The following is a 20,757-nucleotide window of genomic DNA, read 5'->3' as shown; positions in this document are numbered from 1 at the left end:
CCTTTCCAGTCTCCAACCCTTCTCAGGTGGTTGCTCAGAGGATGGACATCTATCCACGGCCAATCACAGCTCGAACCGGCGAAGTCCGGTAGCCAATAGGGAGGGCCTCTGGAAGAGGGACATACGGGTAACCCAATAGTACGGATGGGCAGAGGGTAAGGGGTGGGGCAGGCTGTCACCGCGCGAGTTTGGAATACCAGCCAATAGAGGAAGAGAGCTTGTGGAGACTGACGTCCAAGCAAGCCAATAATCTCGGTAAAGAGCAATTTAGGCGGGGCTCTCCAGGTCTGAGAGGAGCTAGGGGCGGGGCGGGAGAGTAACCGAACTAGACTTTGTCAAGCCATCCTTGGACGATTTAGCTCCCCAAACCCCACCTAGTACCTCAATTTCCCTGCCGCCTTAGGAAGTGGAGGGCGTTTAGATTATCGGTGTGCCTTGGTTTGACTCTGGGCATTAGGCCTAGATTGGGGCGAAGTAGTCATGGGTGAAGCCTGGAGTCTGAGGGCGGACTTAGGATCTAGCAAAAGGGGAATACAAACCAGAGTGGACATTCATACGCTATCAGTTAGACTGTGAGGTTTCTGCCACGCTCTAGGGGTTGCACTCCTGACCCGGCAGCGTCAACCCGGAGTGGTCGGGAAGGTGGGAGCGCGAGTTCAGAGGACCTAGGCCATACAGGGTATGGGGTCAGGAAGCTTCCTGGAGGGGAGCCGGCCGAGCTGGATTTGGAGTCCATAGTAAATGCTCACAGTATGTTGAAAAGATGATCTATGTGCTGTAGGCCTGTAGGAGCATAAAATTCTTACAACTTGTGGGTGAGGGCACCGCCATTGATCCATCCATGACTTCATTTAGCTTGTGTTTTATGAGTACGTGTTCTGTGCCAGTCCCTGTGTTGACAATGCTTGGTCCAAGCCAGTCCCAGACTGTGCCCTCAAAGAGCTCGCAGTCCAGTGGGGCCAGACCCATCCCCCAAAGTGACAGCCTAGATGTACTGAGTTGGGTGGGGGAGGCCACCGGAAACCCGACCTAGCATGGGCTGCAGTCCTGGCAAAGGAGATATCTACACTGGGACCCAAAGGGTGAGAATCTCGCCAGACCACACAGGGACGAGGACAGTGCTAAGGCAGGGGAGGAGCATGGGCAAAGGTCAGACGGTTAAGGGGAGACTTTTCTCCCCCTATACGCTTGAAAATTCCGGCTCTTTCATGCTTGGTGAGGTCTCTGCCAGGCTGCAGATCTTCCAGTTGGAAAATGTTAGGTTTCCTGGTAATCAGAGTGCTTTCGTGTCAGCTATGTCATTAGCTTCACAACCACTTTTTGTTTTTTTTTGTTTTTTGAGATCCAAACTCACTATGTAACCCAGGGTGGCCTTGAACTTGGGGTGATCCTTCTGCCTCAGCCTCCTGAGTACTGGGAATACAGGCGTGTGCCACCACACCTGGCCACTTTCACAACCATTTTGTCTCCACGTCAGGAAGAGGGAATGACATCCTCCAGTTTATAGGTGGAAGAACTGAGGCTTTGGGAGCAGAAGAAAAATGCTGAGGTCACACACAAGGCTGTGCCAGAGAGCCTTAGACTCTGGACTCTCAGAACTGTCTGTTTCCAACCATTCTTCAAACACTGTGGTTTATCTTTTATTCTTCTTTTTTTTAAGGTTTTTTTATTTTTTGTACCAGGGATCGAACTCGGGTCCTTGCACTTGCACAGCAGGTGGCCAAACCACTGAGCTAAATCCCTGACCCCTCTTCTTTTTTTTTAGATAGGGTCTCACTATGTAGTTCATGTTGGCCTTGAACTCAATATGGAGCCCAGGGTGGTCTTGAAGTTGTGGTGGTCCTCCTGCCTCAGCCTGGGAAGTGCTTGGGATCACAGGTGTGTGCCACCATGCCTGGCTAACAGTGTGGTTTAGAAGATGGATGGCTTGTGGCACCACACTGAGATAGATTTGGGTCCTTGCCCTACCCCTTCTCAGGCTGGTGACTTTGGGCAGGTCATTTAATCTCTCTAAGCCTCACTTTCTGCTTCTGTGTCATGGGTATTATATAATAACAACATTTGTTGGGCACTTACGCTGGACCTGTCTTTATGGCATTGAATCTTCACAAATTATAATTATAAGGTAGTTACCATTAGTATTCCCATTTTGTATATACTATATATGTATTTATACTATAAATAATGTGCTATTGTAAGGATTAAGTGGACATAAAATGTTAATCAGTGTTTGGTACAGAGTCATAGCCGATGTATAAATGTTATGGATATAACAAAGAGGAAAAGGCAAAAAAAATCTTATTCCCATCCCTAGAATTTTTATTTTTCCTTTGAGACAGTCTCACTATGTAGTTCAGGCTGGCCTTGAATTCACTGTGTAGCCCAGGCTGGCTTCAAGGTTGTTATGATCCTTCTGCCTCAGCTTCCTGAGTGCTAGGATTACAGGCACATTTCATCACACCCAGCTAGGACCTTACATTCTCGTAGGGGAAAACTAGACAAAAACCAGAAATCAATAGTTAGAATATGAACTTTAAAGGAAAAAAACCCAGAATATGAACTACATTAGATAGCAATAATTGCTGTGGAAAAAAATCAGAGGGAAGCTGAAGTGGAGCACACCTATAATCCCAACACTTTGGAAAGCTGAGGCTGGAGGAGTCCACGTTTGAGCCCAGTCTGGACAACATTGCCTGGACAACTTCAGTGACTTAGCGAGACCCTGTCTTAAAATAAAATACATAGAAAAGGGCTGGGATTGCAGCTCTGTACAAAAGCCCTGGGTTTGATTCCCAGTACTGGAAAAAAAAAATTGGGTGCAGAAGTTTGTTTGGAAAAGGTTGTAAGTTTAGGTAGGAGGTGAGGGAATAGGAAGTGTTGGTACCTGGAGGAGGAACATTCTAGCCGGAAGGATCCGCAGATGGAAAAGCTCAGGGGTGAGAGTGCCTGGAGTATCTGAAACAGGAAATGGGGGTGGGGGGTGGGAAGGGGCAGCTGGTACTGTACCTGTGGGCCGCTGTGGATCCTTTGGCTTTGCTCTGAGCTGGAGCGGACTCCTGGAGGATTCATGTAGCAGGGGAACGGGGTCTGAGTTCTATTATAGAAATAGTACATATTTATAATATAAATATATAACTCAATAAATAAATAACCTATATTTAATAAAATAGATGAAATATAAAATACCGGGGCTGGGGTTATAGCTCAGGACTAGACTGCTTGGCTAGAATCCCTGAAGCCCTAGATTCCGTCCCCACCGCCACTAAAGTAACTTACATATGTTAAATATAAATAATATATTTAATAATGAAATGTTATATATAGTAAGTTTATATATATAATATGTATTCTGTGGGTTTTTTTCTGACTCTGAGTTGGAACCCAAGGCCTTGTGCATGCCAGGCAAGTGCTATACCACTGGGCTGCACCAGCCTGGGCACCAGCCTAGAGCCTTTGGCCTTGTGGGGCGAGGGCGGCTCCAGGGAGGAGGCCTCTCCTGTAGTCTAGACAGTAGGTGAGTGGGGAGGAGGGTCAGCTTCTGGAGATATTTCACCCCAACTTCTTAAAGTTTTAATCCTTCAGAAAAGTGAAAAGAATAATAGAGTCGTTGCTTATGCACCCTGACCTCCCGGCTCGTCGGGTGTCCATCTTCAGCAGCTGTGCTCTGTTTCTGCTCTGGCTTGTGTGTGTTTGTGTGTGTGTGCGTGCACACTCGCACCCTTTTCCTCTCAGCTATGTGCATGTAAGTTGAGGGTTACATGACTTCACTCCTATGTCTGCTAGCCTTTCTCTCCTAATGGGACACCTGGGGAGTGTTCCGGTTGTTCCCCAGATGACCTTTTTAGCAGATGACGATGATGACAATGATGATGAAGAATCTGGGGTCTGCTCAGGGATCCCGGACTGCATTTGATTATCATGCCATTTCGATGTCCTTTAATCTACAGCAGGGCTTGGCATTCCAGCCCACTGCTTGATTTTGTGAATAAAGTTTTGTGCTAACACAGCCTTGTGTGTAAGCTTACGTATGGTCTCCCTGGAGAAATGAGTTTGTATGCCCCATGCTGGGGTGAAGGCAGCTTGCCTCCTGCCTCTCCAGGGGTCTGAAAGACTGATACGCAGCTAACAGAAGACAATAGTGTCAAATTGATCTGGGGGCTGGCTGGGGTCTTCTCGGTCGTAGAGCATACGCTTAGCATGTTCAAGGCCCTGGGTTCCATCCCTAGCTTCAGTCAGTTAAGCAGTCAGTGGCTATGTTATGGTGCCCTGGACATTTCAGGAATGAAAGTGAGCCCCTAAGCCCTGTGTGGAAGAGGGGGGTATGTAGGCAGCCCTCAGGAGAGTGTAACTTTAGAGAGAGGGCTGGGCTGCTGATGGAGAGGTGGTATGGTGTCTGGACCTGGTGCAAAAATTGCCTCTTCCTCCCATGGGTGCTGATCATCCCAGAGAGGGCAGTTTCTGGGAGGGTTTTCATGAGAGCCGTGCGGGCTGTATCTGGAGAATCTACCTTCATTGCATCACAGGAGAATGAGGGAGAGCTTGAAGCGACCAGCGCACCAGGATGGCATATTCTGCAATATTTCCTGGACTCCTTCACCCACAAAGTCTAAACTATATACCCTCTGGCCCTTTATGGAAAGGCTTGCTGATCCTGCTGTGGAATAGTATTCTCCTTTCTTTTTGGTACTGGGGATCGAACTTGGGTCCTTGCGCTTGCAGGGCAGGCCACGGAACCACTGAGCTAAATCCCCAGCCCCTCTTCTCCTTTCTTGTTCTTTGTGACGTTGACATCGGGAGCCAGTTGGCTGGTAGCGTGTCCCACAGCCTGGAGGCTTCTGAGCGCATCCCCATGGGATGCTTTGGATTCACGTCACACATCTTTGGTAGGAACACCCCAGATCAGACGGAGAGCCTGAGGGGCTCTGGTGTCTGTTCTGTCATTTGTTTGTTTGTTTTTTCTTTTGAGACAGGGTCTTGAAATGTCCAGACTGGCCTTGAACTCACCGTGGCCCAGGCTGGCCTGGAATTTACAGAGGTCCTTCTGCCTCACTCTGGAGTGCTGCGATTATACCACCACACCCGGCTGTTCTGTCATTGCTGATGGAGATTTGGATCCCTTTGTTAAAATATTAACTAGAGGCCAGGGATTTAGCTCAGTGGTGCTGCCGCCTGCCTCGTAAGGGCAAGGTCCCCAGTTCGATCTCCGTACCAAAAAAAAATTAACTAGGAAAAGAACCCCTCCTTTTCCTCCTGGTAGTAAAGAAGCAGTAGGTGTGTGTGTGGAAGATAGAGCCAGCAAGATTGCCCTCGGGTTGGGTGTGATTTGGAGGTGACACTAGTTACTGGGATGCAGTGGCCCATTATATTTATATCTTCATTATGTCATTGTTGTCTTCACACTGTTAGTGCCCCTGGCCAGTGTGGTCATGGACTTGGAGTTTCCAGCAGTGCAGCGGCGGCTGTGTATCCTCCAAGGTCACATCTCCCGGCCGAGCGGCACACCCAGGAGCTGCCTGTGGCTGAGGTTCTCCTGCCTCAGCAGGGCAGGCCCGCCTGCCTCCTCCTGGGATGGCCTGGGTAAGTGGCTGACTGATCTCATGGCAGGAAATGCAAGGAGAATCATTGACAATGCACTGTGCTTGGAGAGGCAAAGACCTTTTTATTTTTATCTTTTGCAGTGCTGGGAATGGAAGCCAGAACCTCATGCATGCTAGGCAAGAACTCTGAGCTGCACCCTCAGCCCTAACAAAGATCTTTTAAACAAAGAATTCCTGGCAGAAAAAAAGATAAAGGGGCTGATGATGCCAGGCAGGTGGGGCTGTTCTTGTGAAGTACAGTTCTGATGTTTCCAGGGAAGCTATGGGGTGTTTCTGGGCAGTGGGAGAGTTATAGTTCATTTCGGCTTGTGTTCCTTTGGAGGATAAGAGTCATTTTTCTAATTTACTGCACATGATAGGCAGAATACTGGTCCTCCAAAGATGCCTGCATCTGTATTAGTCAGCACTTTGTTACTATAATGACATAGCTGAGGCTGGTTAACTTTGTAAAGAGAGGTTTCTTTGGCTCACAGTTCTGGAAGGTCAGAGGCAGCATTTGCCTTGGCCTTGTTCTGGTGGTGACCTCTAAGAGCTGGCGAGTCCCAGGGCATCACATAGCAGAAGTGTCTGTGTTTGTGTATCTGGTCTCTGTCCCTCTTTCTATAAGGCGACTAGAATTCAGTCATGAGGGCTCCACCCTAAAGATATTATTTAGCTGGGTGTGGTGGTGAATACCTGTAACCCCAGCACTCTGGGAGGGTGAGGCAGGAGGATCACAAGTTTGAACCCAGCCTGGGCAATTTAGCGCCTTAGACTCTGTCTCAAAATAAAAAGTAAAGCTGGGTGTGGTGGCGCATACCTGTAATCCCATTGCATGGAAGGCTGAGGCAAGAGAATTGCTGGGAGTTTGAGGCCATCCTGGGCTACATAGTGAGTTCAAGTCCAGCCTAAAGTATACAGTGAGACCCTGTCTCAAAACAGCAAAAAGGGGCTGGGAATATAGTGCAGTGAGAGGGCTGTGGTTTCACTCTCCAGTAACACGTGCGTGCGTGCGTGCACACACACACACACACACACACACACGCAGCATGAGGAAGCTGTGCAGGAGGCGCCTGTGACCTGCAGGCCTCACTGGAAACACTGCCCTGTGAGGCACAGCCTCAGCTCAGGTGGAGCAGACAGTCCTCTGAGAATTTGTGGCACTGACTGTTCCTCCTGTGGGCTCAGAGCCAGAATTATACTTTGCAAAGAGTGGGCCGAGAAGGAACCCGGGTCTGTTGTACCCTGCGCAGTGCTCTCCATGCTCAAGGCCTTCACTATCCCTTCAGCCTGCTGTGCCCCAAAGTGGGCTCCCGTGAGCGAGGATCAGCGGAGCCGGAACACTGCAGGTCACCGCAGATCAGAATTAGCCGGATGTGGACCTAAAATATGTATGCAAGTTGATATGTTAAAAGGATAAAAGAGAGGCATCATAAAACACAAAGAAAATAAACTGCCAGAAGTCAGAAAAAAACAAAAGGAATGTCTAGAAATGGCAGATACAACAGTTGTGTTCCAAGGTCAATAAAAGGGGTAGGGCTGGGCGCAGCCCCCTGGTAGAGCGCATGCTCAGCACGCTCTAGGCCTGGGTTCCATCCCCAGCTGCGCAAAGCAGAAAAGCTAAACCGATGAAACACAGCTGCAAGAGGGTGGTAAGCCGAAAGGTGGCCGATCTGAAGGAAGAAGTGACCTTGTGCAGTGCTCCCTGGGTGCCTGGCAGTGCCACCTGCGGGCTTGGACTTGGGCAACCTGAGGACGCACTGGAGGTGTTTATTTATTTATTTATTTGGGTTTTTCTTTTTTAAAACAGGGTCTTGTTATGTAGTTCAGGCTGGCCTCGAACTCACTATGTAGCCTAGGCTGGCCTAGAACTCACGGTGATCCTCCTGTCTCAGCCTCCCGAGTGCTGGGATTACAGGCAGTGTACCACCATGCCTAGCAAGGTATTTATTTTTAACAGTGTCCAGAATGGATGCCCATGAGTGCCAGTGTTTGAAATTCACTTCCTTAGAGTCTATTTATAATTTCCTGAGTGTCACATCAGTTCTGTTATGTCACAGCCATATTGCTTCTGGTGACCTCCAAATATTTTTTTTTTTTGGTACTGAGAATTGAACTCAGGTCCTTGCGCTTGCGCAGTATGCAGTGAAACAACTGAGCTAAATCCCCGGCCCTCCAAATATTTTTATTATGCTCTCCTACAAAGGAAACATTTTGAGCATTGTCCCCTTTACATCTGTGTACATTTATATATACATATGTAACTATTCACCAGTTGTCTAAAGTGCTAACATATGTATGACTATGTTATGAGCATTTAAAACATACACAAAGCCAGGCGTGATGGCACATGCCTGTGTATCAGCACTCTGGGAAGCCTAGGCGGAGGATTGCAAATTCAAGCCCATCTTGGGGAATTTAGTGACCTAGTGAGTTCTGGTCTCAAAAAAAAAAAGGTCTGGGAAGTAGCTCAGTGCAAAGGCCCTGGGTTCAGTCCTCAGGTACTGGGAGGAGGAAAAATCCCAGAAGTGATGACATTAACAATATTTAAAAAGTGTTATTTATACATGCCCCCTAGCAGATGTTTTTGCTCACACACAAAATATTGGTTGGGATTTGCTCACGTGCACACTGTTAAATCTGCAGGCGACAGAGGCTGAGCCGCCTTTGTGAGGGCTGGTTGGTTGGCAACCTGGGGAGATCCAAGAATCCACTTGCCGGGGCCGCAAGCAATACTCCTGGACAGTAGAGGGCGCCCGTGTCGGCCCGCAGAACCCGGCTCTTCACTGGGGATGAGGCGTCCGCAGGGAGGCGCCAGAGGCCTTCTGTAGAGTCGACCCTGGGCTGTCAGTGTGTGTTATGCTCCTCTGTGGTTGATTGGAAGCCCAGCCAGTAAATCTTAAGCCAATCTCATTCAGGCTTTTTTTTTGGTATCGGGGATCGAACTCGGGTCCTCGCGCTTGCGCAGCAGGCAGCGAAACCGCTGAGCTAAATCCCCGGCCCCTTAAGCAAATCTGAAGTCAGAGCTCTTCTTGGCTTTACAATAAGCCCTGAGAAAGACACGTCTGTGATGGGTTTGGTGGCTCAGTGGTGTCATCTGGGACCGGGAGACTCTGATTCTGCCCTTTTGTGTCCAGGCAGCTCTCGTGGCCTCCAAAGAGCTGCTGGAACTCTCAGCATGGTGCTTTTATACTTCCTTGGGTGTGTGGGGGGGGGCAAGTGAGAGGGACTCAAGGCGGACACTCCTTCCCCAGAGTCCGGCCCACCTGCTGCAGAGGAGCCCTGCTCGGTGGGAGACTGCTCTGAGCGAGGCGGCGCCGGTGGAGTTCATGCAACAGCAGAGGAGGACATGAAGTACTCTGAAATCAGAAGCGCTGAGGCTCCCCAGGTCTTCACATGTACACCCCATGAGTCGTTCCCACCACACCCCATGAGCAGGTCGCTGTCAGGTAGCTGCGCTGGAAAGAATGCCGCCCAGGTGCACACGGGTTTGTGAGGGAGCCGGGAGCCCAGGCTTGGCCCGTTTGCGGCCTTAACCTTGGTGCCCTAGGGCAATCCCACAAGTCCCGTGCTGAGTCTGCCACGGGAGGTTTTCGGGTCACGCACACCCCTGGAATGAGCCAACAGCCCTGCACACGAGGACATAAGATCCCCATTATGCAAAGGAGGTGCCGAGTTGTTTCAGGTCTTGCCATGGTCAATGAGTAAATAAGTAGCAGAGCCAGGACTGAACCCTTCTTTGGGTTCCTAGGAGCTGTACAGATAACAAATGTTCATCTGTTATCGCCTGAAAAATTACTCAATTTCACTATTAACTGCAGAACACATAAGCACTTAGCATCCCGGTTAGCTGGTTCCTCTCTCTCCAGGTCTGGGCGGGAAGTAGAGGTGGAATTAAACTCTGGGGTGGGGCCATGCTTCCCTCTTTGAGGAGCCTGTGTAATTACTCACTGGACAGATCTGCATTTAGTGTCTGCTGCGCAGGAACTGCTCTAGGAGGCATGACTAATTCAGTGGCCAAGCAAACAGAGACACTGCCTCCAGAAGCTCGCATTTGAGGGCATTAGTTACCTGCTTAGCGACCGTCGGGGCACAGGGAGGTGCCTGGCAGTTCCTCCCTGAGTCCCAGACTCATTCTCAGCAGGCTGACCTAGCTCCACGCCCCCATCCTTCCACCAGTCACTGGCCCAGAGAATGCAGTGCTCTAATTGGCTAGGCAGGCTGGGGGTGTGGTTAGCGCCTTCTGAACCACTCTTGGGGGATGGGACTTCCCAAGACAACTGCAAGCAGAACCAGTGGGGTCATCTGTGGTCACTGCCACGCTGTGCGTCGCTGCTGTCCTGGGGTGGGCAGAGGAGAGGAGGGATTAGGCCAGCTGTGCTGAGGAAGGCTCCCACGCTGCTGTGGTGCCCACAGCTCTGTTCGAACTCTCAGGATGGAACACATCCGGTAAGGGCAGACAGAGCCGGACCGGCTAGGGAGCTCTGTTTACCCTGGGTAATTTATTAACTGATAATAACAGATTTCATTTAATATTCTTCCATTATCTGGACAAATGATCCTAACCATCTCATTAGGGAGTTTATGATTATCCTGGTTGTTTGAACGAGGAAGTAGCCAGAGGGAGAAAGCAAATCCCACTGCCTCTGCCGCCTCCATTCGCATGTGGTTATTCTGTTAGATTTTTTGTATGTATATTCTTTATTTTTTTTGTACCGGGGATTGAACTCAGGACCTTGTGCTTGCGAGGCAGGAGCGGCGCCACTGAGCTAAATCCCTGGCCTATGTATGTATATTCTTTATTGCCATACAACATCTCTGTCAGGCAAGGGACAGATGTAAAGTGCGCAGTTACCAGGTGGGATACGTGCATACCCCCACATGCTCAGTGTCCGGTGTACACATTGCCCTCACTCTTCCCCTGCCCTGTCACCCTGACTTCTCTTGCTATTGCTTAGTTCTGCCTATTGTTAAACTTCCTGTATGTGGAGTCAGACAGGAGGAACTTCATGTCTAACTTTTGTTCACATGGTACTTTTGAGGCACTTTTGTTGCCTTTCTTTTTTGGGGTGGTACTGGAGATAAAACCCAAGGCCCTTGTGCTGAGCTACCTCCCTGGCCCTTTTTATTTGGCAACAAGATTGTTGTTTTTGTTTTTGTTTTTTTGAGACAGTGTCTTGCTTCGTTGTTCAGGCTGCCCTTGAACTCACTGTATAGTCCAGGCTGGCCTGGAACTCATGACAATCCTCCTTCCTCAGTCTCCTCAGTGCTAGATTACAGGCGTGTGCCACAACACTTGGCCATGTGATTGCTTCTTTGGCCCTTATCTAATTTCAAAATCGAGAGGCCTTCCTGGAGCTCTGATTGTTACTGTTATTGATTTCTTTTTGTTGTTGTTGTTGTGTTTTGTTGTTGTTATTGATTTCTAAGATCGATAATGATGCACTGGGAGAAAGCCCAGGTAGTGTGGTATAAAAGGGAAGGAATGTGGTGAGAAGTGCTTTCCCATCCTTGGCTGCTCATCTGCCTTCCTGCCTGTCTTCCTTCTTTTCCCTGTTCACTAGAAATACGTAGTGAATAGCTAAGAGTTAAGACTCTGCTGATAAGAGACAGAGCATGAGCAAGAAAGTAATATGTGATGTATTAGGTGGTAGCAAGGACCAAGGAAACACACACAGCAAGGGGATTCAGGGCAGGGGAGGTGTGCACTGTGTTAGGTTGAGTGTAGGGAATCATCCCTGAGGAGATGAATGTTCCGTTAGAGCCTGGAGGAAAGTGAGCGAGTGTGGGTATGTGGAGGAGAGGGTTGCTGGCAGAAAGCACAGGCTGTGCAAAGGGCCCGAGGCTAGGGTCCACCTGCTGACTGCAGGAGCCAGAGGAAGAGGATCCTGTGGCCAGACAGGAGGAGGGTTGGAGAGGGAGCCACCAAAGGCCACCTTCAGCTATCTTCTGGAGGTGTTTTCTGCATAGGCAGGCATGTTTTGAGTGTGCCTATGTTCACTATGTAGTCCAAGGTGGCCTTGAACTTGCAGCAATCCTCCTGGCTCAGCCTCGCCATTGCTGGGATTATACAAGCATGCGGCTCCATGCCCAGCTCTCCTATCTCTTTTATCTTTATTTTCTATGGCTTTATTGAGATACAACGGATGCTCGATAAACTGTACATATTTCAGGGGTACAGTTAAGGTGTTTTTTTCCTGCTGGGGATGTTACCCAGGGCCTGTGCACGCTAGGATAAGTTTTGATGGACAGGTACACCATGCAGCTGTCACCCTCATCACCCCCAGAATACCCTGTGTCTGTGTCATCCCAGCCCTTCCCCCACCGCCAGGCACACATAGCTACTGGTCTGCTGGAGGGTGGCTTGCATTTTCTAGAGTCATATACAGATGGACTCACAGTGCTTATTTTTAAATGCTTTCTTTGAAGAAATGCTAGTCATGATAAATGACATTGATTTTGTAATTTACCTGCAATTATTTTTTTAAATGCACTATGCACTCCAAAGACCATGGTAGCCCCAAGCCACCCCACCCACTGCCCTCAGAAGGTCCCCACCATCCATCCCACTGCCTCACCACTCTGCTCTCCCTCGGATGCCTGACTCAGGGAGGGTGCAGAATGTGCCTTACAGAGCGGCTGCATCAGGAGGCAGAGGGCTGTGAGGGAGAGAAGGCCCTGGGAACCACAGTGAGGACCCGGGAGGGGTGGGGGACAGCGTACCTGAGAAGATGAGGAGCTTGGTCCTCCAGCTGCAGCAGACACTGTGCCCCATTTCCTTGGCTCCTGGCAGGACCTGCCCTACGGGGTTCTCAGGGCTGGGATGCATCCGCTCTGCAGCAGCTCAGCTCCCCAGGAACGATGCACAGGCCCTGGATCCCGACCTGGGCACATCCTGATGAGCCTCCCAGGAGCAAGTCATCCCTGTGGATGGTGACCTGGCCACTGGGCCACAAATAAGTGGGCTGCCAGCTTGCGTCTTATACCACTTATGTGCTTCTGGCCCCACATGTTACTTATGACCCCTCATGTGACCCTCGGGTCCTGGGGGCCAGCTCCTCAGGCCACTGGATGGCTGAGTGCAGAGTGGGTCCGTGACCACATTTAGGAAGGAAGCTCCTTAAACCAAATGGACAGAGGGTATGTTCTTCCTGTGTTTGAATCATTCGACAAATTCACAGCTTCCTTTTTTTTGGAAAAAGAAAAAGATGACTAATTCTTATAATCGGAATTATGCTTTTTTTTTTTCTTGGGAGACAGGGTCTCGCTATGTAGTCCAGACTGGCTTTGAACTCAAGGCAGTCCTCCTGCTTCAGCCTCCTGAGTGCTGGGATCACAGGTGTACACCACCACTCCTGGTTTATAATTGGAATTATGGTTCCAAGATCTGCAGTCTTGTTTTGTTTAAGATAGGGTCTCGCTATGTATTTTAGACTGCCATTGAATTAATTATGTTGCCCAGGCTGGCCTCAAACTCACAGTGATCCTTCTGCTTCAGCCTCCTGAGTGCTATGGGTGTGTGCCACCATGCCTGGTTCAAAGATTTGTATTTTTTATTTGACTCTTATTTATAAAAATAGAACAGTGATTCATATTCATTCTAGACATTAAAAAATACAGATAAGAAAAAAATGGAGAATACCCATATCCCAGCATTCAGTAATAACCAAAAATTAATTTTTATCTACTGCCTGTGAAGGGGTTGCAATCCTGTTGGTGAGAAATCTTCGAAACAGATTGATTAGGGATGGTGGTAATAAACAGGCTAGTAAAAAGAGGAGAACAAGCATTGTAAAGAGGAGAATGTAAGATAGGATAGTGGGCTTCCATGAATCACATGAACTCTGTGGGGGGTCCTGAGACATTGGTTGTACTGCCTGAACCTCTGTGTTTATCTCCTACAGAGCTGTAGTTACATTAGCACCATAATCTGGAGTGAAAGTACAGCCATGTTGTATGAAGTAGAATATCTGTACACCTTGATCAGACTTAGTGTGGATCCCAGACACTTTTATCTTTGGTTCCATCTGCATGATCAGTAGGAGTTAGGTGAGGATAAATAAAATTTATCAAAAGATTAAAGCATGTATCACCAAAGCATGACCATCAGAATGGAAAGACAGATTGGGGAAGGAGCCATGCCCAGACACTGTCCTTAAGGGATTGGAATAGCAATTGTAACCAGCTGGCTTCCTGACCTGTCTATAGCTGTAGCTGGAAACTGTCAGCAGGCGTCAGTGATTAGAACCCCCTTTTTATGTTGAGCCTATATTACTGTTACTTTAATATATTCTTGGTTATACTTTTCTGCTGGATGTTCAAGAGCAAGTTAAAGTGAGACCTGTGTTAATAAAAATTAACCTCTTGCTCTCTATCAAGGTCCATCAAGGCTCCTCAGGCATTACTTTTGGAACGAGGTACAGAGCCTCTTCACTCCTCTGTCAGTGTCAGCTGCCAGGATGAGTCACGGTATTGCTTCACCATGTGGCTTCTTCTGGAAGCATGGCCAGTGACCCTCCCTTTAGCATACCATGGTTGACTCCTGTCCTCTGGGGTTCAACAGTCTCCCTGTTCAGGAGGTTGGTGGACTCACCAAAGTTGCAGGATCTTGTAAAAAAAAAAAAGACCTATTATGTCCTGGGTTCTTGTTGACCTTAGAGGGTCAGGACCAAAACACTGGCTGTCTGCTTAGCCCAGTTACCTTTTAACTCTGGTCTCCAAACCTCAGTTGTTGCACATCCAAGATATCAGTTAAATCAGTATTGCGGTGGGAGCAATACGTATGATCTAATGTAGCTCTTATATGATTTTATATAGATATCAAGCACCTTGAAATATATAATATGACCAGGAAACTGTTATTTTCTTACCAATCATGGTTATCTTGGGAGTTGAATTCCTGTAGAATGTTAACTGAGAAAACTTGAGATCAAAGGAAACATAACATTTTAGCATAACAATCATGATGACATCATTGTATTAAACAACATGAGGAAACTTTACCTAAATCTGTCATCACTCAGTAGAGTGCCATCTAAGAATGTACCTTATGTGACATTGCCTGGACTGCACAGTGCTTGAGCATCTCTTGAGTGTTGTAACACATACATAATACAAACATAACAATGCTGGTGGCCAGGTATGGTGGTGTATGCCTGTAATCCCCGAACTCAGGAGGCTGAGGCAGGAGATTGCTGTGAGTTTGAGGCCAGCCTAGGCTACTTAATGAGTTCAAGTCCAGCTTGAACTACATAATGAGACCCTCTCTGTAAAAAGAACAACAGCAACAACAACAACAACAAAAACCATTGATGGCTGTCTCATGCTGGATTGGCATGCACATTTTATCATAGGTATCTGGATAACAAATAAGGGAAAGGCTGATGCTTGAGCCTAAAAGTTTATCATCATAAATAACTTTATTCTCAAAATTGCCCGCATGAAGAAATGCTTTTCAGGTTTTTTTTTTTTTTTGGACTGAGGATCGAACTCAGGACCTGGTGCTTGTGAGGCAGGTGACGGAATCACTGAGCTAAATGCCCAGCCCTGTTTTTCAGTTTTGCGTATTTGAAAACGTACATATTTGGGAAACATAAATCATGAAGGCAGCAATAGTGAGCGTCACAAATCATGTCACAACTCTCCAAGGAGGTGGCTCTGTCTTGTCTTTTGTCATTGACCAGCCTAGGTATTCCTGCTAGTTATGCAGAAAAAGTTCATGTCCAGTGTCAATTTTAGAAATGACAGTTAGAGTCTTTGTTTTAAAGTACCAGTTAGCTGGGAGAGAAGAGAGGAGACCTGGGGAGGCTGTGCTCAGCTTGTTACATTGTTAAATAGGCCTGGCTGCCAACTGACTCTCCAAGTAACCTTGAACGGCAAAATTATTTTAGTACCAGCAGAAAATGGAAAGAAGGGCAGCCTCAGGGAGTAGGTCTGCATAGGTCAGCGGCAGAGCATGTGCTTGACATGTACAAGGCCTTGGGTGCCATCCTGAGTACCAAAATAATAAGGTGTTTTAAAAATTACATTAACTACTGACTTTGCAAGTAGAAAGGGGGAGGTGCACATAGAATTGAATACTGTATGATTTGTGACCAAAAAAACCCCCACCTGCTCCTTTCCCATTTCCTTCCTGGTCCCCACAGGTGACCACTTCAACTCAGCCATTAGAGAAGAAGGATAAACAGTGAACAGTAAAGGTATAAAATTAGTAACAGTCAAGGATGTTTTGGGGCCAGGCCTGGTGGCACACTCCTATATCCCAGCACACAGGAGGCTGAGGCAGGAGGATGTTTGTGAGTTTGAGGCCAGCCTGGGCTACCCACATAATGAGTTCAAAGCCAGCCTGGACTATATAGTGTGATCCTGTCTCAAAAAAAGTAAAGTATTTTGACAAAATTTGGATACTTGTAATAGCAGTAAATATAGTATATTTGAGGTTGAAGGAAACATGAGCCCTTAGTTCATTAACATTTCCTGAGTGCCTTCTCAGCTCTGGGTCCCGAGTGGGCCTTTCCAGAAGCTGCCCTGGCAGAATGGTCTGATCTTCAGGTGCCCTCTGGAGCAGGGAGGATTTGCCAAAGTGGCCTTAAGGATCTTCAAAACAGTGAAAATGGCCTTTTGGCTCATAAGGCACACAAGACTACTTGAGACAGATGTGGTGTGAACAAAATACATGGTGAATGTTTAAATTTAAAATATCCCAGCAAAAGACACTTGCCATTAATCCTCCCCCAACATACTTATCCCATTGTCCTTGCCACTTTCTGAAGCAGTTCTGGAAGTCCTCTTTCGTCATTGTCTTTTTCTTTTTTTTTTGAGACAAAGTTTTGCTTTGTAGGGTAGGCTGGTCTTGAACTCATTATGTGATCCAGGCTGGCCTCAAACTCACAGCAATCCTTCCTTAGCCTGCCAAGTGCTGGGATTATGGGTGTGCACCACCTGGCCTGGCTTTGTCATTGTCTTTACAAGGTGTGATAATAAAATACAGTGAGTGCTGCTGCCAAGTGGCATCCAAACAGAAGGCAGATGTCCTCAGCCACCATATTCACCAGATCTGGCACTGGGCATCTTCTCACTCTGCCCTGAAGTCAAAAGGACCGTGAGAGGCAAAAGTTTTGAGTTGATTCAGGACATTGAGGCAGCCACAACAGCACAATTACATTCACAATTTTTTACTATTACGTACACAATTTTTAAAAAAATCATACCTCATATTTCTATGACCATTTTAGAAACAGGAAGGCTCTCGCTTTGTATTTAAAAACTTATTCAAGGGCCGAGGATTTAGCTCAGTGGTTCCACCGCCTGCCTTGAAAACCGCAAGGTCCCAAGTTTGATCCCCAGGACCAAAAAAAAAAACTGATTCAACCCAGACCAAAGCCGTGTCATGATGAGGGAAGCCTAGGGAACTCTGTGGATGGGTCTGACCCAGTCTAGAGTTCCAGGAAGGCTTTGTGGAAAAGGAGTAGTGCAGCTGAAATCTAGATGAATTGAGACAAGGAGGGAAGACTCATGGAGGAGTGTGTCCAGGCAGAGAGGAATTTAGGTATGAAATGGAAGGGTAGACTAACAGCCCTGGGGGGAGACTGAGCTGTCACCAGTGATACTCAAGATTGGACAGGGCAGGGATGCAGGAGCCCAAAGGGCTAAGGGACCCTAAAGGGGCATCTAATCTAATGAAGCCAGGGAGAGCTTTCTGAAGAAATAAACACCTGCCTGCATCCTTGAAAGACAAGTAGGGGGCCGGGGATTTAGCTCAGTGGTTCCGCTGCCTACCTCCTAAGCGGAAGGACCCGAGTTCGATCCCCAGTACCAAAAAAGAAAAAAAAGAAAAACAAGTAGGAATGAGCAGGTATGTAGTAGTAGAGGAAATCAATAAAATAAAATGATTCTTTGAAAAGATTAATATTAGTTGCCAGGTATAGTAGTGGCACACACCTGTAATCCCAGAATCTGGGAGGCTGAGGCAGAAGGATTGCAAGTTTGAGCTCAGCCTGGGTGACTTAAAAAATAAAAAATTTAAAAGACGGGAGAGAGAGAGAGCGAGGGAGGAAGGGAGAGAGAGACTAAAAAATAAAATACACACAAAACTCATAACAGCAGCACCTGGGGTCCTTTCGCTCTGCCCGGAGAAGAACCGCTGCTGGAAGGACACAGCTGGCACGCTCAGACTCATGAATGAGGCGCCAGCAGGTGACCTAGCCACACGGCCTGTGTGAGGAAACCCATCCCTGTCAGCAGCTTCCTTGCTCCGGGCCATGCGGTTCCCCTGGTGGGAAGGCTTGTCGTCACTCGTGGGTGCCACCCATGGGCAGGGACCAGGTGCCCCAACAGGCGCCTGCACGGCACAGAAGCTGCTCGGTGCTGAAAGGGAGCAAGGCACAGAAAATACACGGCAGCAGACAAATAGTACCAACGGTGTGTCACCAAGACATCAGAATCGTGGCCGAGGAGAGCTGAACTCCAGGAGAGGGGCAGAATTAGCAGTCCGGGGTTCTGTGTGTCGGCCCTGGCAGCGGCTGCCTCAGTTCTCCGCCCTCGCTGGTGTGCAACTCCGCGGGGCAGCACTTGCCTAGCGTGCTCGGGGCCCTGGCTTCCATCGGCGGCACCGAGAATGAAGTGAAAACCGAAGTTTAGGTTCTATTTCACTACAAAGGAAAGGAGAGGAGGCGAATTTAGCCAAGTTGCTGGCTAGATAGATTGAGACTCGATAATGGGAAGATGTGCGCGTCCTGGAAACGACTCCAGGCCGTGGAGTTTGGCACAGTCCAGGCCCACAGCGGGCGGCTTTTGCCCGGGCAGCGCATTCACCCAGGCGCGCGTTGCACAGCACCATAGAGGCCTCTACGCCGTCTCCCTGCACTGGAGTGGTTTCCTGTGGCCTGTGGTGTTTATTTACATTTTCCTGACTCATCCTGTGAGGGGCCTCATTATGGGCAGCAAATAGCCCGCGTGGTCAATCCGGATAACGTGGGCGGGGATCGGGCCCACCGACTGGTGGGGGGAGCTGCGAGGTTCCTTCCTGTCCACCTCGGGAGCCGAGCCGAGGGCCGGAAAACACATCCAAGAGTAGAGCATGCGCGGAGCACCTGTGTCATGGTGGGCAGAGGAAGGAAGGCTGCCCGGGCGGGCGAGAGATCCTCATTTAGAGTAAGGCTGGGGGGCCAGAGGAAATGGCTGTGAATCCGGGTGGCCGTGAGCTCCATGAGGTAGAAGCCGAGCGGGGTGTACTTATGACGGATGTCAGGGTGCTGAAGGCAGACTGGGGCCACAGTGAGGGCTGGATGGGGTGTGTGTGTGTGACTTTACATTTATACTTTCAGTACTTTGTTACTATTATCAGCAAACAGATTTGTTTTGTTTTTTAATTTTTCAGCCAGTTCTGAGTGTGGAGGACACTTGCAGGGCCTGGGGCTGGGATGGGACCCATTTACACTTGAAGCAACGATGTAGTGCGTTTCATTGGTGGGCCTGACCTTGTGGTGTTCAGTGCTGGGGACACAGCAGTGACCATGACAGTGCTGGGCCCTGCAGCCTTGGGTCTCACACTATGGGGGAGACAGACTACAGACAGGTTACTGGAGAGCCAGCCTTCCTGATTGAAGGGGATATATAGGTTGTATTTCTCTTTCAGGAGCTCAGGGATGGGACATTGGTCAGAGCTGGGACAGAATCGTTACCAGGACAGTGGAAGGGGTTTTTAGAGAGTTGTTCAAGAGGCAGAATGGACCAGATGTTGCTGAGAGACCTTGGGGCCAGGGGAACAACTGGGGGAGACCTGGGTCTGGCCTGGGGACCGGGTGGGCCCAGCTGGAGGAGCAAGTCCGGGGACAGAGCTAGATTCAGACTTGGACCTTCATTGTGAGGTATCTGAGAGCTGTCTGGGATTATCTTCGTCCGTTTTTGTATTCCTTTAACAAAACTCCACAGAGAGCCAGGCGTAGTGGTATGTGCCTGTAATCTCAGCACTCAGGCTGCTGAGGCAGAAGGATCTCAAATTCAAGGATGGCCTGAGTTTCATAACAGGGTGAAAGCTAGCTGGAACTATATAGCGAGGCCTTGACTCAAAAAATAAACTACACAAAAACTACACACTGGGCAATTTGTAATGAACAGAAATTTACTTGGCTCACAGTTCAAGAGGCCAGCACATCGAAGAGCATGGCACTGGCATCTGGCCAGGGCCTCTATGCCAGGATGTCCTGTGGCGGATGGCGAGACGTGGAGAAAGAGCTCGGGAGGTGGTGTTTGGGGCTGAAGCCTGCCCTTCCCAGGAGCTTCACCCGCTGCCGGGGTAGTGAGGCGAGAGCTGCTTCCCTCCTCAAGCCCAACCACTCTCAGCGCTGCCTCCCTTTGCCACGCTGGGTGTTCCTGACCGGAAGCAGGGGTGACAGTTCTAGGCCCAGCTCTGGGCCTCCACCACAGGACTGGGCAGATGCTGACCTCCCTGCTCAGTAGATGCAGTTCAGGGTGGGCTGTCATCGCCCCAGGTGGATGCCAGGTCGGCCTGAGGCTGAAACCTCAGGGTGGGAGGTGTCCCCTGAAACCCTACAACACCAGGGCCTAAGCAACTGCCAGCTGAAAGTGACTGCTGCAGGTGACATTGACCAGCAGGGCCCTGAGAAGACTCTTGCTCCTGGGCAGTTGTCAGTCACTCCTGTCACCCCACCCCCGTGAGGACCTTGGAACTGTACACAGCCTCTGTCTAGTGCATTTGCAGTGAAAACTTCTCTTCATAAGTTTAAGTTGTTGTAAAGGATACAGTCGTGGTTATGAATATTGGCTTTTTCAAATGGAGCTGCTTCAGCCTTCCTTTGAATGAATCAGTGGCAATCCAACAGACTCCAGTGATTTGGTGCCCAACAATGTCCAGTTTACAAATGAAATAAACTACAAGCTTAAGCCGGACGTGGTGGCGCACGCCTGTAATCCCAGCACTCTGGAGGCTGAGGCAAGAGGATCACTTTGAGTTCGAGGCCAGCCCGGGCTACATATTGAGCCTGTGTCTCAAAAAACCAAACCATGCCAAACCAAACCAAAATAAAGAACAAGCTTTTCTTTTATAATTGGAAATTTTACAGTTTTCTTTTGTCCTCAAACTTTTGTATTTGTAGTCCCCACAGACTTCATCTAATGAATCATATATTAGCAACCAAACTGTGCAGAAATTTACCTTATA

The 20,757-nt window shown here is 48.7% G+C and overlaps 1 protein-coding gene across 3 annotated transcripts in view; it reads left to right on the top strand.

The window, feature by feature from the left end:
- Opa3 (outer mitochondrial membrane lipid metabolism regulator OPA3) overlaps positions 1–20,757 on the top strand; it is a 39,625-nt gene that overhangs the window by 1,894 nt on the left and 16,974 nt on the right. Inside the window, exon 2 of one of the 3 annotated variants that reach the window (XM_021245817.2) lies at positions 5,407–5,577. The exons of the other annotated variants lie outside the window; for them this stretch is intronic. Coding sequence (XP_021101476.2) covers positions 5,407–5,577 — 171 coding nt within the window. The remainder of the gene's footprint in view (positions 1–5,406; positions 5,578–20,757) is intronic. 3 annotated transcript variants of the gene reach the window in all.

Source organism: Heterocephalus glaber, unplaced genomic scaffold, assembly GCF_053883595.1.
Source record: "Heterocephalus glaber isolate CG9 unplaced genomic scaffold, H.glaber_assembly_v1.0 deba00001744, whole genome shotgun sequence".
In the NCBI taxonomy this organism is placed as follows: domain Eukaryota; kingdom Metazoa; phylum Chordata; class Mammalia; order Rodentia; family Bathyergidae; genus Heterocephalus; species Heterocephalus glaber.
This window is presented reverse-complemented; position numbering and strand designations above follow the sequence as displayed.